The sequence below is a fragment of the Hesperophylax consimilis genome, chromosome 2 (assembly GCF_061612785.1).
Source record: "Hesperophylax consimilis isolate HC1 chromosome 2, BYU_Hcon_1.0, whole genome shotgun sequence".
Classification (NCBI taxonomy): domain Eukaryota; kingdom Metazoa; phylum Arthropoda; class Insecta; order Trichoptera; family Limnephilidae; genus Hesperophylax; species Hesperophylax consimilis.
In genome coordinates, this window is record NC_142837.1 from 31,021,981 (window position 1) to 31,038,484 (window position 16,504).

The window sequence follows — 16,504 nt, forward strand, 5'->3', positions numbered from 1 at the left end:
GGCATTAGGTATCTGTCAGTAGCTTTCAACAAAAGTTATAAAAGAGTCATCATTGACTGAATTATAAATGTGGCAGAAAAAGCAAGTACAGATTCCAACTTCTGCTGTCGAAATAGATTCTTATTTTTTTTTTCTAAAAGTTGACTTGTGTCTTTGATCACTTTTGCACAGAAAATAATATTGAGTTTTAGAAATACTAATCCAGCTTTGTATTCTAATATGCACTAAAAGCTATTGTTAATTTTAGATTCCGGCTTGTAACTGAGAATCGCAGATATTCATGTCAATTTATCAACTTCAAGATGGAAAATTGACACTTTATAGCACCCATTAGGTACCATTCCATATTTTTTCTGTTGTAATACGTACCTTTGAGACATAATGAAAATGACTTAAATGATATTAAAACATACCATTCTTCAGACTATTCTTCCGCATAGTTCTCGTCTAACTGAGGTACATGATGACTCTATTAGCTCGGATGAAGATCATTAAAATACGTACCAACATACACAAAGTTTGTATTTTAATTTTAGTTTTAAAAATGTTTTTTCATAATATCTTTGTAATTAATTAAAATTAATTAATAAAAGCCGTACAATTAATTGACAAGATTATATTCGATAAAAATAATCATTAATAATTTTGCATTCTGTTGAATAGTAAATTTATTTTCAATACACATTATTTGTTTGAATTAATCATGTTTTATTTCATTTCTTATTAATATATCGTATTCTGAAATATAAGGTACATTAAACATATTGTAAAATAAAAGATACATTCAGACCTTGCATATATTTTTTTAGTCAAAACGACACATTTGTAAATTACAAAAATATATATTGTTGGCAAAATAGCTCATTTGCAATATTTTTTCAAAAATCTCTAAAAAAATCTTATAATAATAAAAATACTTTATTTTAATAAAGTCTCATGGATCTCTGGCAACTATATAAATAAGTTTAATCGAGAAAATTGGCCAAATGTGTTGGTTGGAGGAATTGATCGATATCTTATTTTTGCTCTCTTGTACAATATTGAAATAAATAGATGACCCCTTTTGCCAAGACCAACGAATTATTAAATAGACAAATCGATAACCAACGACCATACAAGTTAACAACACGTTCTTTTGAAGATTAAACACTTGTATCCAATTTATGCGAAGATAATATATGGACGAACATTGGCGAAATTTATATAATACCAGTTGTACCCCGCCACGCAATTCTATGGTCCAGTCTATCTGTGCAGATAGAGATACAATAGAGCGTGTTGGTTTTACGCCCAACAGATTGCGCTCTTTTGCAAAAAAACATGTTGATACAGAGATATATTTTAAAAAAATGTTTTTAACTCTCACAGGTGACATCTATGTAATATAGGTACATAAAAACAGACGGGTATTCGAATGCAACGTTATATCAAAATTTCAAAGCAATTTTCAGGTCTAAACTAAAAACTTACTTTTTTATCCGTTAAAAAATATACTTTAATTAAATATGCCATTCATGATAGAGGTACCAAGTCCAGTTATATTCAATTTTCCAATTACATCCTAAATCCTGTATCTAAATTTCGCTAATAAACAATTTGTTATTGTTAATTCATAAGTTCATCTCAAGTGACCTACCAGTTAAGAAGTGTACTGTATATTATCTCCATATATAGTTTTTAATACCATATATCATTGTAGAAATGTATTATATATTTGTACAGCGCCCTCGAGATGATGATTTTACACAAAAACGGCGCTAAACAAATATTCGATTTTTTTTTTTTTTTTTTAACTTCTGATTTTGTTGTCCGGGTTAAATCTTCCCCAAAGGAAAAACTTAACCCTTCCACTCACTTTTCCACAAATGATCATCTAGTCAATCAACATTATGTAAGTGCATTATATAAGCAAAATAAATACAAAACAATACAAGAACAACACGTCAACTCACCAGAGATCAAATGGGAAAATAATTCCCCGACTCCAGATATTTTCATATCAGAGGGTTCGGCTCGGTTGAACTTCTAACAGGGCCTATAAATCCTACTGATCCCTCAACATAAATATTTAAAAAATCTTTTGTTATCCTACATGTATTCAAAATGACCGACTTTTGCATCTTTATATATAATTTTTTTGATAGATCTAATACGCCTAAATTTTAATTAGAGAGCTAGGTATAATGCCAGTAGCCGAAATAACGAATGGTAATATTTTTATAATCTGAGAATGCCAAATTCTTTTTATTTCATTTTCTAAATCTGTGTATTTTCTTATTTTTTCACAGATTTTTGAATATTACAGGAATTTGGAATAGCGACATAAATGATATAAGTTATTTTTTTAATTTTGTCATATAAAACTATATCGGGTCTATTATGACTAATCGCTCGGTCTGTTAGTATAGTTTTATCATAATATATTTTATAAAATTCGTTTTCTAAAAATGAATTTGGTTGGTATTCACAATATGGTACTATATTACGGCAGTCAATCAAGTTATGTTTAATTACCAAATTTTGGTGAATTATTTTTAAAACTTGATTGTGCCTAAATGTATACTCGGACGGTGCTAATATAGAACATCCCGATATAATTAATTAATTAACAACACGTGCTTTTGAAGATTAAACACTTGTATCCAATTTATGCGAAGATAATATATGGACGAACATTGGCGAAATTTGTTATTATTATTATTATTGAATTCTTATTATTATTATTATTGAAGAACTTTCAGAAACTTAAGATTTTTAACAAACAATTAGTTTCATTTATGTAGATAAAAGCGCTAAAGTTTTCTGCAGGAATCAAAAAGATTAATTGAGTACGTTGTTATGAAATTTAACTATGCGAGGGGGTACCCAAAAGAAACCGAACTGATTTTGCGGGGAGCATGGTTTTTGTAGTATTGAGTTCTGCTGGTATAACCGTGTACAGCTACCTTTCACCAGTTAGGAGTGAATTTTTTGACGGTGTTGTTTTGTAATCTCGAAACTTGCGAGTTTTGAAAACTGGCACAAAAACTCTTGAAATATTAAAAACGGCCTACGAAGACTATGCTACTGCGAAAACTCAAATTTCAGAACCACAAATATTTGTGGTTCTGAAATTTGATAACAAGCTCAAATAAATAACAAGCTTTGAATGGATGATTCATCTCACTTCAAAAATATAAATCAGAATTGTCTTGATGTTTGAGCTCACTTGACGAGCTTTTTTGGGGCCAAGTGAATTTGTAGTCTTTCAATGGATTGTCTCTTTATTTCAGAGTCTTATCCATATCATAATATATAGATAAAAAGTTTGGGTCATTAAGAACCTTTTTGAAAATAAGCCATCTCAAAAACGACGAGCACACAAAACAACAGTCACCAAAAAAATCACACTACCGCTTGGCGTTCTGAATAGGGAATGAGAAAGCTGTACATGGTTCTATAGGCAGAACCCAGTGCTACAAAAAAGTACCCAGCACCATTAGTTCAGTTTCTTTTCGGTGCCATCTTTGTATACTTGTTGATAAGATTAAATAAGAATTTTACATTGTTGATTATTGTATATATTCTAATGATAGTAATAAAAGTCTGTCCTTTAAATTTCATTAAAAATGTAGATGCACTGAGAATATGTACTGATATAAATTATTGTTAATTTTTTACGAATCTCTTCCTAATAAATAAGCAATATTTTAATAGAGGCTTTCAGGGAATCAAGGAGGAGTGGAGTGGAGAGATGAGGTCCTCTTCCCTCCTCGGGCCCTCAGGGAACCAAGGGGGAGTGAACATTTATGTCGTGGGGCCTTCAGGGAACCAACGGGGAGATCAGACCTGGGAAGACACATTGTAGAACCAGAAGACATAGCAAAATATCTAATGACAAACCTGGTGAACTTTATAAAAGGGACCGGGTGACTGTTGGGAGATGACAGAGCACAATGGGCCTATGGCCTAATTTCTCACGTGAACTATATATAAACCGTCTCCGCTCTATAAATAAATTATTTAATCTCTTAAAATTATTTGTGATCTGCTTAAAAACGGGACTGCATAACGAATGAGTTGATAGGTTTCCTATTAAACATCTAGTTAAAAGAGAGTATATTGCCGCGATGTCAGAATACGCCCGGAGAAAAATGATTATTGCTGATTTATTAAAAACATCTTCAAATCATTGGCAATCCGGTTAGACTTAGTTAGACTGCAGGCCACTTCATGATAAAGTTATAGTAAATTCATAATAATATCGCAACACATCTTTAAGCACCTGCATTTGTCTTAATAATATGTAGCGACGAAATGCGAAAATGTTAGTATTTTTATTAACACGTGTTACGACATCGTGTTTAAACATTGGGATTTTAATTAAAGTTTATCAGTATACATATCAAATCATTTGTTAATGGCCTGCAATACGGTTTTTAACAGGATTACGAATAATTTGAGGAGATTCTTAATAAATTTTCAATATCAGCATGTTTTCTCTGTGAATGTTCTAAAAAAGCATTATATTTTCGCATTTCGTCATTTTATATTATCAGGGAAAATACAGGTGCATAAACACATGTTCCGATATATTGAAAATGTAATGAAAGATTGGAAATGGCCTGTAATCCCGTTTTTAACCAGAGTTTAATAAATCAGCAATGCTCATTTTTCTCAGTATGGATTTCTTATAAAAACGCAATTTTTTACCTCGCTCCAGAACAAAAGGTTCTCTTAGGATCACCTTATTAGTATGATGTAGCCATTCGGCATCAATATGTTTTTTTAAATATTTGCTAGTTATTAAATTAGAAAGCCGTGTAGATAGATATCTAATTTCTTCTAAGCGTTCTTCATCTCCATTCACCGTTGTTTCCTATCTACCTACAGTTCCTAAACAATACAAAATTTAGTGCCATTGGTTCTGGGCAGTAACAAATCTTGAGTTGTGTCAAATAAATAGTTAGTACTTCTGTGAACAGTTAATTAGAGCTAGCATCCAAAAAAATAGTAATTCAATTTTTCTCCTATTTCATACACGAAAACCAAAATTTCCTCTGAAATCATAAGATTTGTAAGTAGATACCTAAAGGCCTACCTTCTTAATTATAAACCGTTATTTTTAAGGTAAAAAATTTCAAAAAAGGAATTATACAATTTTTCCAGAGAAACGTCACTATCTCAATGATAATTTTTTTTTTCAGGCAGGTCGGTACTATAGTATAAAAATACGAATAAGAAAGTCCAAATAAACACAAGGATTTCACATTTGTAATAAAGAATCTTCACCGAACCATTAAAAAACGACCATCTTGAAATGGAAGCGGGAAGTACAAACAAATTTACAGACTGAATTGCTGAAAACGGTTGAGTTAAAACATGACTTCGCTCAGTTAAATTATGGTAGCGTATAAAATAACATTATATCTACAACCAAACGAAAAGAAGTTACGTTTTCTATTTTGTACAAGTTTTAAAGCAATATTGTGTTGTTGAAATGAGTGAACTCTTCATCAAATGACCAGTTTCCCTTAGTTCATTATCATTTTGAATAAACTTATCGATTGTGACGAATATATTATACATTTAGTAAAACTCACACTTCCGCCGAAACGTGATCAATAAAACCAAATAATATGCATACCGACAGGTGGCTGTGAGTGTATTGGAGCATTGTCTCTTTACGCACACCAACAAAAAGAAGTTACGAACGGAAGAGAATTTATTTAGCGTTCGGTAGGAAGGTAATAGTTTTACAAAATATGAAGTATTCCACAGCAAATTAACAAAAAAAATGCAAAAAACTTCTTGTAAAAGAAATTAATTCCATAAAAATCATACTGAATATCTATATCGATGTTTTTCAGTAAACACATTTATTTTTTTATTTTTTATTATTTATTCCCGCTAAACTGCCAAAGCAGTTTGTCATGTAATTTTCTTTTTTATCAAGCTTAATTTGTAGAACATTTTGATTTTATGTTTTTCTTTGATGTATTCAATAATATAATTAATAACTAACAGTTTATTTATAAAAAAAGATAATTACCCGTTATAGCTTATCGCCTTCCGAAGGCATTATTAAACTGTCATCGCTGCATTTTCAAACCTCACCCTCAAAAATTAATAATTGCACAGCAAAACTTGTTATTATGGAAACTTTTTTTAAATTAAATAATAGTATTATCGTTTATAAAAATAATTCAGAAAAATATTGTATTCGTTTTACTGGAATTCCCTGTCGGCAATTTAATATTTTATCCGTTGAATGCCTCTCGGCAACGTAAAAAATATAATTTCTTGTTGTGGGATTTTGTTTTGATTAGTGAGAATAAACAATTTATATTATAGCTATTTCAGGGAAACTACTTATGATAGGTTTATACAATGTTTGTAAATAATATAATAACACATAATTTGTAAAGACGTTATGTTTTGCAAAAACATATTACAAAAATGAAGTTTTTACAAAATTAAACGCAAGATATACATTCGGCCGCAGGAGCACGGAGTTTCACAGTTTGGCAGTATGTCTTATATAATCACTATATTATTATGAATAATAATATAATATTTGTACAATTTTAGAAAATCATTACATGAGAATGTTAACTTTGATTCAATTGGAGCATTGATTCCACGATTTGTTGCAAATTAGCTTTGGATTAGACCAGCTGGTTTTTTTTCTTGCTTCTAAAACTTGTGCCCTAGAAGACTTACGTCAAACAATAAGTTCTTTGTAAAATGATTCTTCACACGACATTCCGTGTTCACGTGTTGAGTTAGAATATTAAAAGAAACTACCCAAAAAACATGAAACAGACAAATTAAAGTAACATCTACTATTGAATCGTGTCACGCATCGCGGGTTATAACAATAATATTATCTGTAAACTGTGCCTTAAATAGGTCAAGGATTCTGGGTCACCTGTAGATAACCTATATTCCCAGTTATCTGGATTTGGGAGCAGAGTGACCCATATTCGTGAGGATTCTCTTCGAAAATGTAGCGAGCTGCCGGTAGATTTCCCCGCGTTCATTAACCTTGAGGTTTGCTTTTGTTTAACGGTGAGAACGTGATTTTTTGCCTGATTTTATTCAAGGTTACGAAGAATAATCTTTTATCTAAAAAAAATCAAGTTCTAATTGTTCAAAAAATTTTAAGCTTTGAAATAAATAACTTACTTATTTTGCTATGAAATTATTATAGAGTTGATAGACTTATAATCACAATGTGCAAATGCGTGCATTGGACAACTGAAAAAATTAAAAATTACGTTATTTGAAAATATGTTTACTTAGCCGAATTTTCTGATACAATATGTTAGGCACTAAGCAATTCAAATGTTCATAATGCATTTGTGTATTTGCAGCATATAGAACAGACTTGTACATGGACAGGTATGAAGTATTTACATAAAAATGAATTTTCTATAAAAAATTATCTTTTTTAGCCAAAAGAGAATCACCAATTATCTCTTTTCAACATACTCACAGGTAGGAAGTAGGTACCTACTTTCAAATAAAATTTGACAAAATCACATGAAAAAAAGAATAACAAGAATGAGAAATGTTTTTGATCGCAAAGAAAATGGGAAGTCGATGAAAGCTGTGTTCTAGTTGAAATTGGTTGTCGCCAACGATACAGAAAATTCGAGCCAATTTACGAAGGTCTAATAAAGGGTAAAATCCTTGATACAATATTTCTATATGTAATACGAAAAAATTAACTGTCCAGCAGGTTACCTTATTTGAAGAAATTTTTTACGATTTTTTTAACAATGGAAGGAACTTTCTTTCTTCTCTCTCTCTCTCTCTCTCTTGAGTATTTTAATCTTACCCAGCGAACAATAGAAAAAACTAGAGTTTCCCAATGATGATAAAAATTAGAGATTATGTCCCACAATATATTTTCTTGTTCCGTGCATGTCCAATTTATTCAACAAAACCCAATACTTGTAAAAAATATATTTCACATCAACATTTATTAAGAAGTGTGCTTTGTAAAGCAATACGTAAAGTCACGTTTTTATCTTACATGTGCGTTACGTATTCATCCATCCAACTATTTTTATTTTAACAATACAAATTAATGTGTGTTACAAAAAACTTTCGAAGTTTATGTATACGAGTAGTGACCTGCGAAACACTTACGAAAACAAAACTTTGTAAAATATTTTAGAAGATAAATAAATAACAGAAAATGGCAAGAAGTTAAATAAAAGGTATGTCCGCTTTGTAATTTTCTTATGGTTTCAATGTTTATTCCACGTCCCACTAATACCTACAACTCGCCAGTTAATAATAATACTTGGATGACTTGTATAGCGCCGTTTTTGTGCAAAAACACCTCAAGGGCGCTGTAGAGTACAAGAAAATTTCTTATGTAAAATATGGTGGAATATAAGTTTTCATAAAGTTTGTTTTTAAAGTAAACATTATGGTACTATGCAAATAATGCTACTTGTAGATTTTTTTTGAAAAAATGTTTTGAATTAACGCAAGCCAAAGTGTATTAGTTCTTGCTTTAATATGCAACAGTAATTCGGCAGTTTATTTTAACTTTCATCTAGTCAAAATATGTTGAGATAATATTATTCGGTTAATGCTCACTTCAAATAGAGAGGAACATCTACAGAACGTGTCAAACATTAAAATTTCTTGCAAGTAGTTTGGCAATGATTTTACGGAAAGAAAAAGTTTAATGATGTGCAATTAGAACAAAAAATCTAAAACTGTGGTAAATTATTGAAGTTCTTGTACGATTATCTGAGTGAGAGTATAAAAGTCTGAATTCAAATTACTCTGGCAGAAAAGTACTTGATTGATTAACATTTTGATCGATAATGTTAAACGTTAAGACTTAATCGAAGAAATTATAAATTTAAGCAGTTTGGCATCATGTTATTTATTTATAAAGTATATTGATAAACGGTGGATCACTTTACCAAAACATTTAAACACAGAGAAAAACAAAGAATGAAATTATAAATGTAATTTGAACAACGTAGATAGAGAGAAACCAGCTTGGTCACAATGTTTATCGTAAAACACATTATGAAAGTACTCACTTGTTGTTGTGTTGAACATCACGCCCGTCAAGTTAGCACTTTGTTTGGGGAAAGTCGCTAATCTCGTAAAAGCTCAGAGCTCGCCACATTCTACAGGTCTTCATTCCCCGAAAGCTCTCGATACTCTGCTCTGATACTGGAAAGCTCCCGGCCCTGTTGATTGCGGAACCCGCTGTGCGTGTATAGGAAGACTCGTACTTCGATCCGAGGCTGTACGGAGGGCCGTACGTCATCGTTCGTCATTTACAAATACACAGGCCCTATAGTCATCTCGAAATCCTGGAATCAAGGATCAAATTGTAATTTATTTAGCCCGTATGTTGTAAGAACGACTCTTGATCATTTGAGGGTCGTCATTTGGTGACGTTATGAGAATGTTAAGAATTATTGTGTTACGCAAAATTATTATGAAAACGACATTATAAGTAAATGTTGCATTCATTATTAGATTTAAAAATACTACCTAATCCATATATTTTTAACCCTTTGCAGATATATTGTAAAATTTTGAAGGTTGTAGAATTGACATAATATTGTTATCATTTAATAGGGTATAAGAAAAAATAATGAAATATTGATTTAGTTTAAAATAATTAATTATTATTTTGTTATGAATTTCGCCACAAAGTACCTTAACAATTTATCAGTGTTTCATCCTTTAATTGATTTCAATTTTGAGCACACTCATAACATACATTGTTGGAATTTTTAAAAATCAAAAAAAAATTACTTCTTATACAAAGATATATTATATTTCATTATTTCCATAAAAATTACGCTACTTTTTAAATACATAGTTTCTCAAACCATTAAATAAATATGCAGAGTCAAAAAGTAATTTTTAAGGGAATTTCAAAAACCTGGATGAATGATAAAAAGTGTTTATTATAAGAAAATCCGATTAAATTAAGAAATTTAAAAAGAATAAATTATGAAAGGTACTGCAACTTTCATCCAGTTTTTCCAAATCTGAGATCAAGCTAAAATGTTAAATATAAAAATATGTATGTGGGTTTATAATATTAAACCTTTAAGAAAAATGTGTTATACATAAAGGTGGTAATTAACGAATACTTACATTATTTTGTTCGCTAAACCGTAAAACTGCTTGGTTTACTATTCACAAATAATTTAAAACATCGTACAGTAAATGGTTTGAACTAAGTCAAAAACGAACAGCTATGATCTTTGAAAATTAATCGATAACAACAAAAGCCCGGGAATTCCTTAAAATTTCCATACCGAAATGCGCTTAGGCACGTGTTAAGCATTAAGATTCCCGTTTAGAATCCGCCTGCAATTTTTGATGATTTTCTCAGCGGATGCAGATATTTTTGGTGGGTGAGTTTATTGGGTAGGATCGCGACATTTTGTTTTTTTTTGTTTTGGTCGACATTGTGACGTATTTGCTTGAGGAGCTGTTCGACCTTGACTTGGACCCGCGTACCGCAAACTGTTGAACCCGCACGGTATATGTGTTGATTCCAGCCTGCGATCCGTGCGGTGCTGTGTTGCCATTGTTGGAGAAATCATTTTGCAGAAAGGATTTTGATAAAGGTCCTTTTTAAAAAAATGATTATAAATTGAGTATTTTTAATCAATTAGTTTTTGTGTTGTTAAAACATCAGTCCAACGCTCTCTAAGCTCACGCATTTTGGAAATGTATGACATTATATTATCATATTGAAAGATTCCAACTTATGTTTTGTTTTGTTTTCCCACACAATTTTTTTAATGTCTACTTTTATATAACACCATTATAATGTTATGATGTAGACCCATAATAAATAAACGTTCAAAACGAAAAACTTTGCATTGAAGATATGAGATATTCTGTTACACATTAAATGGATGATGTAGAGAATGCGTACAGCGGGTTAAATATAAATCTAATATTATGTTTATAGACGGCATATATTTTTAATAAAATTGTCACACTGATGGTGTTAATAATAAAAAATTTAAAATTTTTTAAATGTTTATAATAATGTCAATATGACGTATGTTCCTGGATGAAATGGATATTTTTTACAGTTCATAAGCTTCCATACTATTTATGTATTTACTTACGTGTCATTTACTTACAGAATAAAACTTGTTTAACAAAAAAAGATAATAAAATATGTATATAGCGTAACACTAAAATTAAAGCTGAGGCTCTAGGAAACAAAACATGGAAAACTTTTTGTAAGTTATTTCGGTTCTATTAAAAAAATATCTGATACTACTGCACATTGGTTACCTAAACCTAAGCAATGAATGCGAGGAATAAGGGAGTTCATAAACAAGTTGGTACTGATATTGTTCCATCACGTCGATTTGCTTTTGACAGGCCGTGTGCTGACGAATAGTATGGTCAAAATTTGAACTGTACAGTTTGAATTCACTCACGTCAACTATAATCACGGAGGGCCGTGAGCCGTACAATTGCATCGAAACGTTCGTCTTGTCAAAACCAATGTGTGTACTCTCGCCGGTTATTTATCGGAATAATCCCTTAAACGTATTTTATCGCAATTATCGCTATCCAATTCAACATAACGAGTGCTACCGTACAACGATCACCGTTCCAATGCTGACAAATGATTCTCGAGATGCAGATTTTGTTCGCCACCCGGTAAGCTGACTGTGAATTAACCTTACAAATTGAGTTATTGCATTCGCCTGTCATAAGCCATAGGCTTTATTCATGCTTTATCTGTGTAGAATAGCCCTTCAAAATACGGTTATTCCAACCCTTGTTCTTTCCTCGAACAGATCTTATTGTTGCAGTGAAATATATTTTTAGTTAGTGTGACTCTATTAGGAACATGACATGAAATCAATTGCAAGAATTAAATATATATTTTTTTATGTTTGTTTTGACTACCATTAGTTAAAAATATTAGTTTTTATACCGTTGAATTGTTTTTATTTTTATGTATCTTTTATAGTTTAATATTTTAAACATGGCTATAAATAACTACGAATAATAATTATAGTAACAGTAATTTCCCCACGATTGGGTAAAACTTTCACGCATGCCAACACCCTATCTACGTAATACCTCGTCTCACCGTTCGGCCATCCTCGGCAATCTCCGACTGTCTCCAGCGGCTTTCGGCCGGGAATTCCCCCTCGCCTGCCGCCAGCCGCGGCCCCTCTGCTGGGCACCTGTGGCGCTAAATCGACCCGGTGCGCGCGCCCCCAACAACCCCGCCCCTGGGAAAGCGAGTCTGAAATGAAACTGCCAAATTATGGAAGAAAAGTAACGGTCGTATGAAGCAAATTGAATTAAAATTTTGGAGATGAAATATGACATATCTTGAAAAAATAATTTAATTAAAATAAAATATTACTGAACGTTATTTTCAAACATTGAACCTTGGCTTCGGAAAAAAAAAATTAAAGACGATTTCAAACATGTCCTTGGAAGATAAAATTTAATGAACACAATTTTTTATGTAAAAAAATCATATGACTGGGGACTAACGTAATGCATCGAACCGATATATTTTTTTAAATAAATAAGTAAGTTCTTTTAGAGACGTACAAATAATTGCAGTTTTAGGATGCAATGAATTTTTGAACGTCCTATATCTGTCTGAACTTGCAAAAGGTACATTAACAATGTTATGTTTTTTTTCATGAAATATTTTCTTTTTATTTTATATTGAATTGAGTTTTACGCTGCCAATTCTTGATGGCAATAAGACGTACGACTTTAAAAATTTAAATCGTTTCTGGCAAAAAAATAACTCTGGTAAAAGTTAAGTTGGCCCTTGGATGCCAGAATGCTAATTTTACACGAATAATCAATATAAGTTGAAATATTTTCTATTTATCGAAATAACCATCATAAATTCATATCTAAAAGAACATCTAAAAATATTATTTGATTTATGTGACTTTTTGGTATTTATTTTGCGTTTAATTAATTGCGAATAATTTAATTAAGTTCTTTTTAATTTTTCTTTTTTTTAAATAAAATTTCTAAGTCTAAATGGCAAACGATATAATATCACACATCTGTGAATACCATTTTTGCTAAAATTGATTGAATTACTGCTAATATTATAGCAATATCTATCAATTTTCATTACAACTTCATCAAAATTTTACTGTGTAATTGATGTAGAACTTTCGTGACAATTCTTAAGGAATTACTGCCATCTATGAATTCAGGATGGAAACTTAAATGAAAGGGATTGTAGGAAAACTCACTGTTTTGAAAGGTTCCGTTTTCTTTAGTTTGGCGGATATTTTATAAAGGTAAAAGAAAAATTACAGAAAACCTTTAAAAGTAACATATTTCTAAAAATATTTAGCATAAATACTTTAATTTCGATTCGTACCTATTTCGCATAAAATAAGTATAAATTTGTCATAATAAATTTGTCATAATAATTATTGGCTTCGGTATACTAAAAATATTATTATTATTTCTAATTAACATTTACCAAAACAAATTATTCATAGATTCATGAATAAAATATTGAGCTGGCGGTCAATTTATAAAACTTTTGTTATCTTTTTTTATTTTTTTATTTTATTTATTAACCAATATACATATAATACATAATTAAACAATATATATAATATATAATATTAGTGGTAACAATACCTCCCTAATTGAGAAATTCTCGTGTTTAGGGAGGGAAATACCCATAATTTTTTTACCGATTGACGTATATTTTAAATGTAAAAATATGGCAATAAAATAAGGTGAAACATATATCATGAAAAAAAAACACACTGATGGACAAACTAATATTAGGTACCTACTTGTCAAAATATTTTCACATGGCAAAACCAAAATAATTTTCAAACTAGGGAACAAGTTTTCGGACATAATCGATTCGACTTTTTCCACTGTTTCTCGAGTAGGTACCAACTACTAAAATCGTTGGTTCTAGTGGTGAAATGGTATGCCCATACTCATACCTATACCGTATACCATCTATACCACCTTCGTATGCCGGCGTAGTATACCTATATACCGACCCTTGGAACAAGAAGGTTCCATCTGACACGGCAATGTTGTGCAATAATGAACTTTAAAATATTTCTCTCTAGAGCACATTACCGCATGACGTTGCTGTATCAGATGTAACCTTGTTATTCCAAAGTGTACGTAGAATGAAATACCGTTGATCCGCATACTTACTACGGGAGTAACCTAATGCGTCTGCTTACGGCATTGGAAAGAGATGATACGACTCTGACGTCATCGCCCACCCTTTCACGTGGAAAATAACCAAGGATTATGCAGTAATGGTGAGATCGTACGAAACGGTTTTTCATTTTTTAACTAAAATGATGACCATTTCGGAGTTTTGTTTTTAATATGAAGTAAAAATCAACAGTTACATATTTTGGGACAAGGATAGTGATATATTTAAAACCACAAAGACCGACTACATATTTGCGATTTCCTTGAAATTACTACTTCTTCCTTCCGGCGACCTTTGTGGCAGAGCAGTCAATATTCCAGGCTCCAGATCCAGATGTCACGGGTTCGAAACTCAACTTTTATCAAATTTATAAATAAATTGTTGAACCAACAAATATGCACAAAATTAAACAGAAGTTAGGCAAATTTACAACAGGTTTCAGAGGGTTACACACTTGTTTAACTTTCCTGTTGAAATATCAACAATGAGCCCCAAATATTAGCTGCATCAGCCTGACTGCTTAGTGCGCTTCCAGTCTAAATGTAACTTTTTTTCAGAAAGTTTAACATGAAAAGTTGTTGTCTACGAGCTTACACGTACCTCCGTGAAAATGTTTACGGACGGTACGCATGCGCAAGATGGCGTCCAAGATGGCGCCGCACACCGGGGCGCGGCGGGGCGGGAAACCGGACAGCTAGTCACAGTCCAATCCGCCTCTCAGCGGGCACCGCCATGCCGCGCGCGATGGGGGCGCTCTGATGTCCCGGCCGCGGCCCGACGGGGGCTCGCCACCGCAGCCCCGACCCGCGACCTGCCCTACAGCGGAGCCCTAACCCCTAAACTCTGTGAAACAGGCGACCTCTGACAGCACCAGCTGAAACCAGCTAATAACACATCTACGTTGTACGGACCAAAATTTAGCTGACGTGAATGCGCTATTATACATTGAAAAATTGAGACAATCGATGTTGTTTTGGACAGTGGACTGTGTTAAATTTTCTTGTGTTCAGTTTTAATACATTGTAGTTTTGTATCATACAATTATAATAATATTAATACTACGATTGATAAATATCTAACAACCCTCGAGTGCAGTGGTATTGTTTATCTTATCGTTAGATAAAAGATACCGGTGTCGTTTCGAGGTTACAGTGCAAGTTTTTGATTGTATTATTTAGAACGTTGACAATATACACTGTTGGATTGTTCAATTGTGCCGTGGATTTTTGGTGGGAAAAGTGCGGTCAGGTTGCCGTCATGTCACTGCTTAGTGTTACAGGTGAGCCACTATAAGAATTTAGCTTTTTGCGGGAAGCTTTGCATTTGTTTTCTAATGACAACATGTATCACTGTTTTCAGCCTTAATCGGTGAAAATTAGAATTTTTGTTGATATATTTGATTTGAACACCTTTTTAAGCTTTACACATTAATCTGATATATATGTTTAAGTCAAAGGAAAGTCAAGCCATCCAATCGATTGTCAAATAAAATATTTGTCTTTGCAAAACTAAAGAGATCTGAGTAATTTAATGAAAAAAACTTTTTTCACTTTTAACTAAAAATGAATGGATATTTGAACAAAAAATAGCCAAATTATAACCTAACTGAAATACACACATATTCTTATTTCACGTGACAATGACAATATCTTTGTAAAATATTAAAAATATTTTTTATCGAATTTCCTATCCGCTTAAATTGTTATTCTAGATTATTACTATTCAATCATTTAAAAAAAAAATTGTGGTTGATAGCATTTTTCACGTGAGAACGGGTCGCTCCTTTGACTCGTTCTCGTGTTCAACGGTTCAGATAAGGAACGATTTGCTCTCCTCTATATTTCCTCCCTCCTGTAACATGGGTCTGTTAAAGACCTCCTTCATTTCTTTAAAAAAACCATCCACAGAGCATCCCCAAAGATGACACAAGCCCAGAAAAATTTATGTTCAGAAATAGACAATTTTGTGGAACTCTTACGTTCATTGTTATTTTCGTAATAAAACATACGGATGTATTTCCAACAATTTTGGTGCCAAGATTCACCATAAAAATAAACCGTTTGCTTTCCAGGGTTTTGTGATAAAGCATTACAATAAACCAAATCATATAAACATAAACGAACAAACAGAACAAACAAATAAACTTGTATATGCACGAAAATTGTATAGAATACGGAATATATAAAGAAAGAGAAGAAAACATTTCACGGTTGATTTTTACCATGTAATAAAAACAAAAATCCGAAAAAGTAATGGTTTTAAGTCATCCTTGAAATTAGTTGAAATATAAAAAATAAT

The 16,504-nt window shown here is 31.8% G+C and overlaps 2 protein-coding genes across 3 annotated transcripts in view; one reads left to right on the forward strand and one right to left on the reverse strand.

Annotated features, from left to right (window-relative positions):
• The window catches only part of LOC149425904 (ras-specific guanine nucleotide-releasing factor 1-like), a 95,249-nt gene extending 84,760 nt beyond the window's left edge, over nucleotides 1-10,489 (reverse strand). For both annotated transcript variants that reach the window (XM_089642150.1, XM_089642143.1), the window contains exons 1-2: nucleotides 10,132-10,489; nucleotides 9,054-9,332 (exon numbers count right to left, since the gene is read on the reverse strand). In XM_089642150.1, coding sequence (XP_089498276.1) covers nucleotides 9,054-9,072 — 19 coding nt within the window. In that variant the 5' untranslated portion in view covers nucleotides 9,073-9,332; nucleotides 10,132-10,489. The remainder of the gene's footprint in view (nucleotides 1-9,053; nucleotides 9,333-10,131) is intronic.
• A 4,931-nt stretch (nucleotides 10,490-15,420) lies between these two features.
• The window catches only part of LOC149425905 (phorbol ester/diacylglycerol-binding protein unc-13-like), a 304,195-nt gene continuing 303,111 nt past the window's right edge, over nucleotides 15,421-16,504 (forward strand). The window contains exon 1 of the mRNA XM_089643854.1: nucleotides 15,421-15,485. Coding sequence (XP_089499980.1) covers nucleotides 15,464-15,485 — 22 coding nt within the window. The 5' untranslated portion in view covers nucleotides 15,421-15,463. The remainder of the gene's footprint in view (nucleotides 15,486-16,504) is intronic.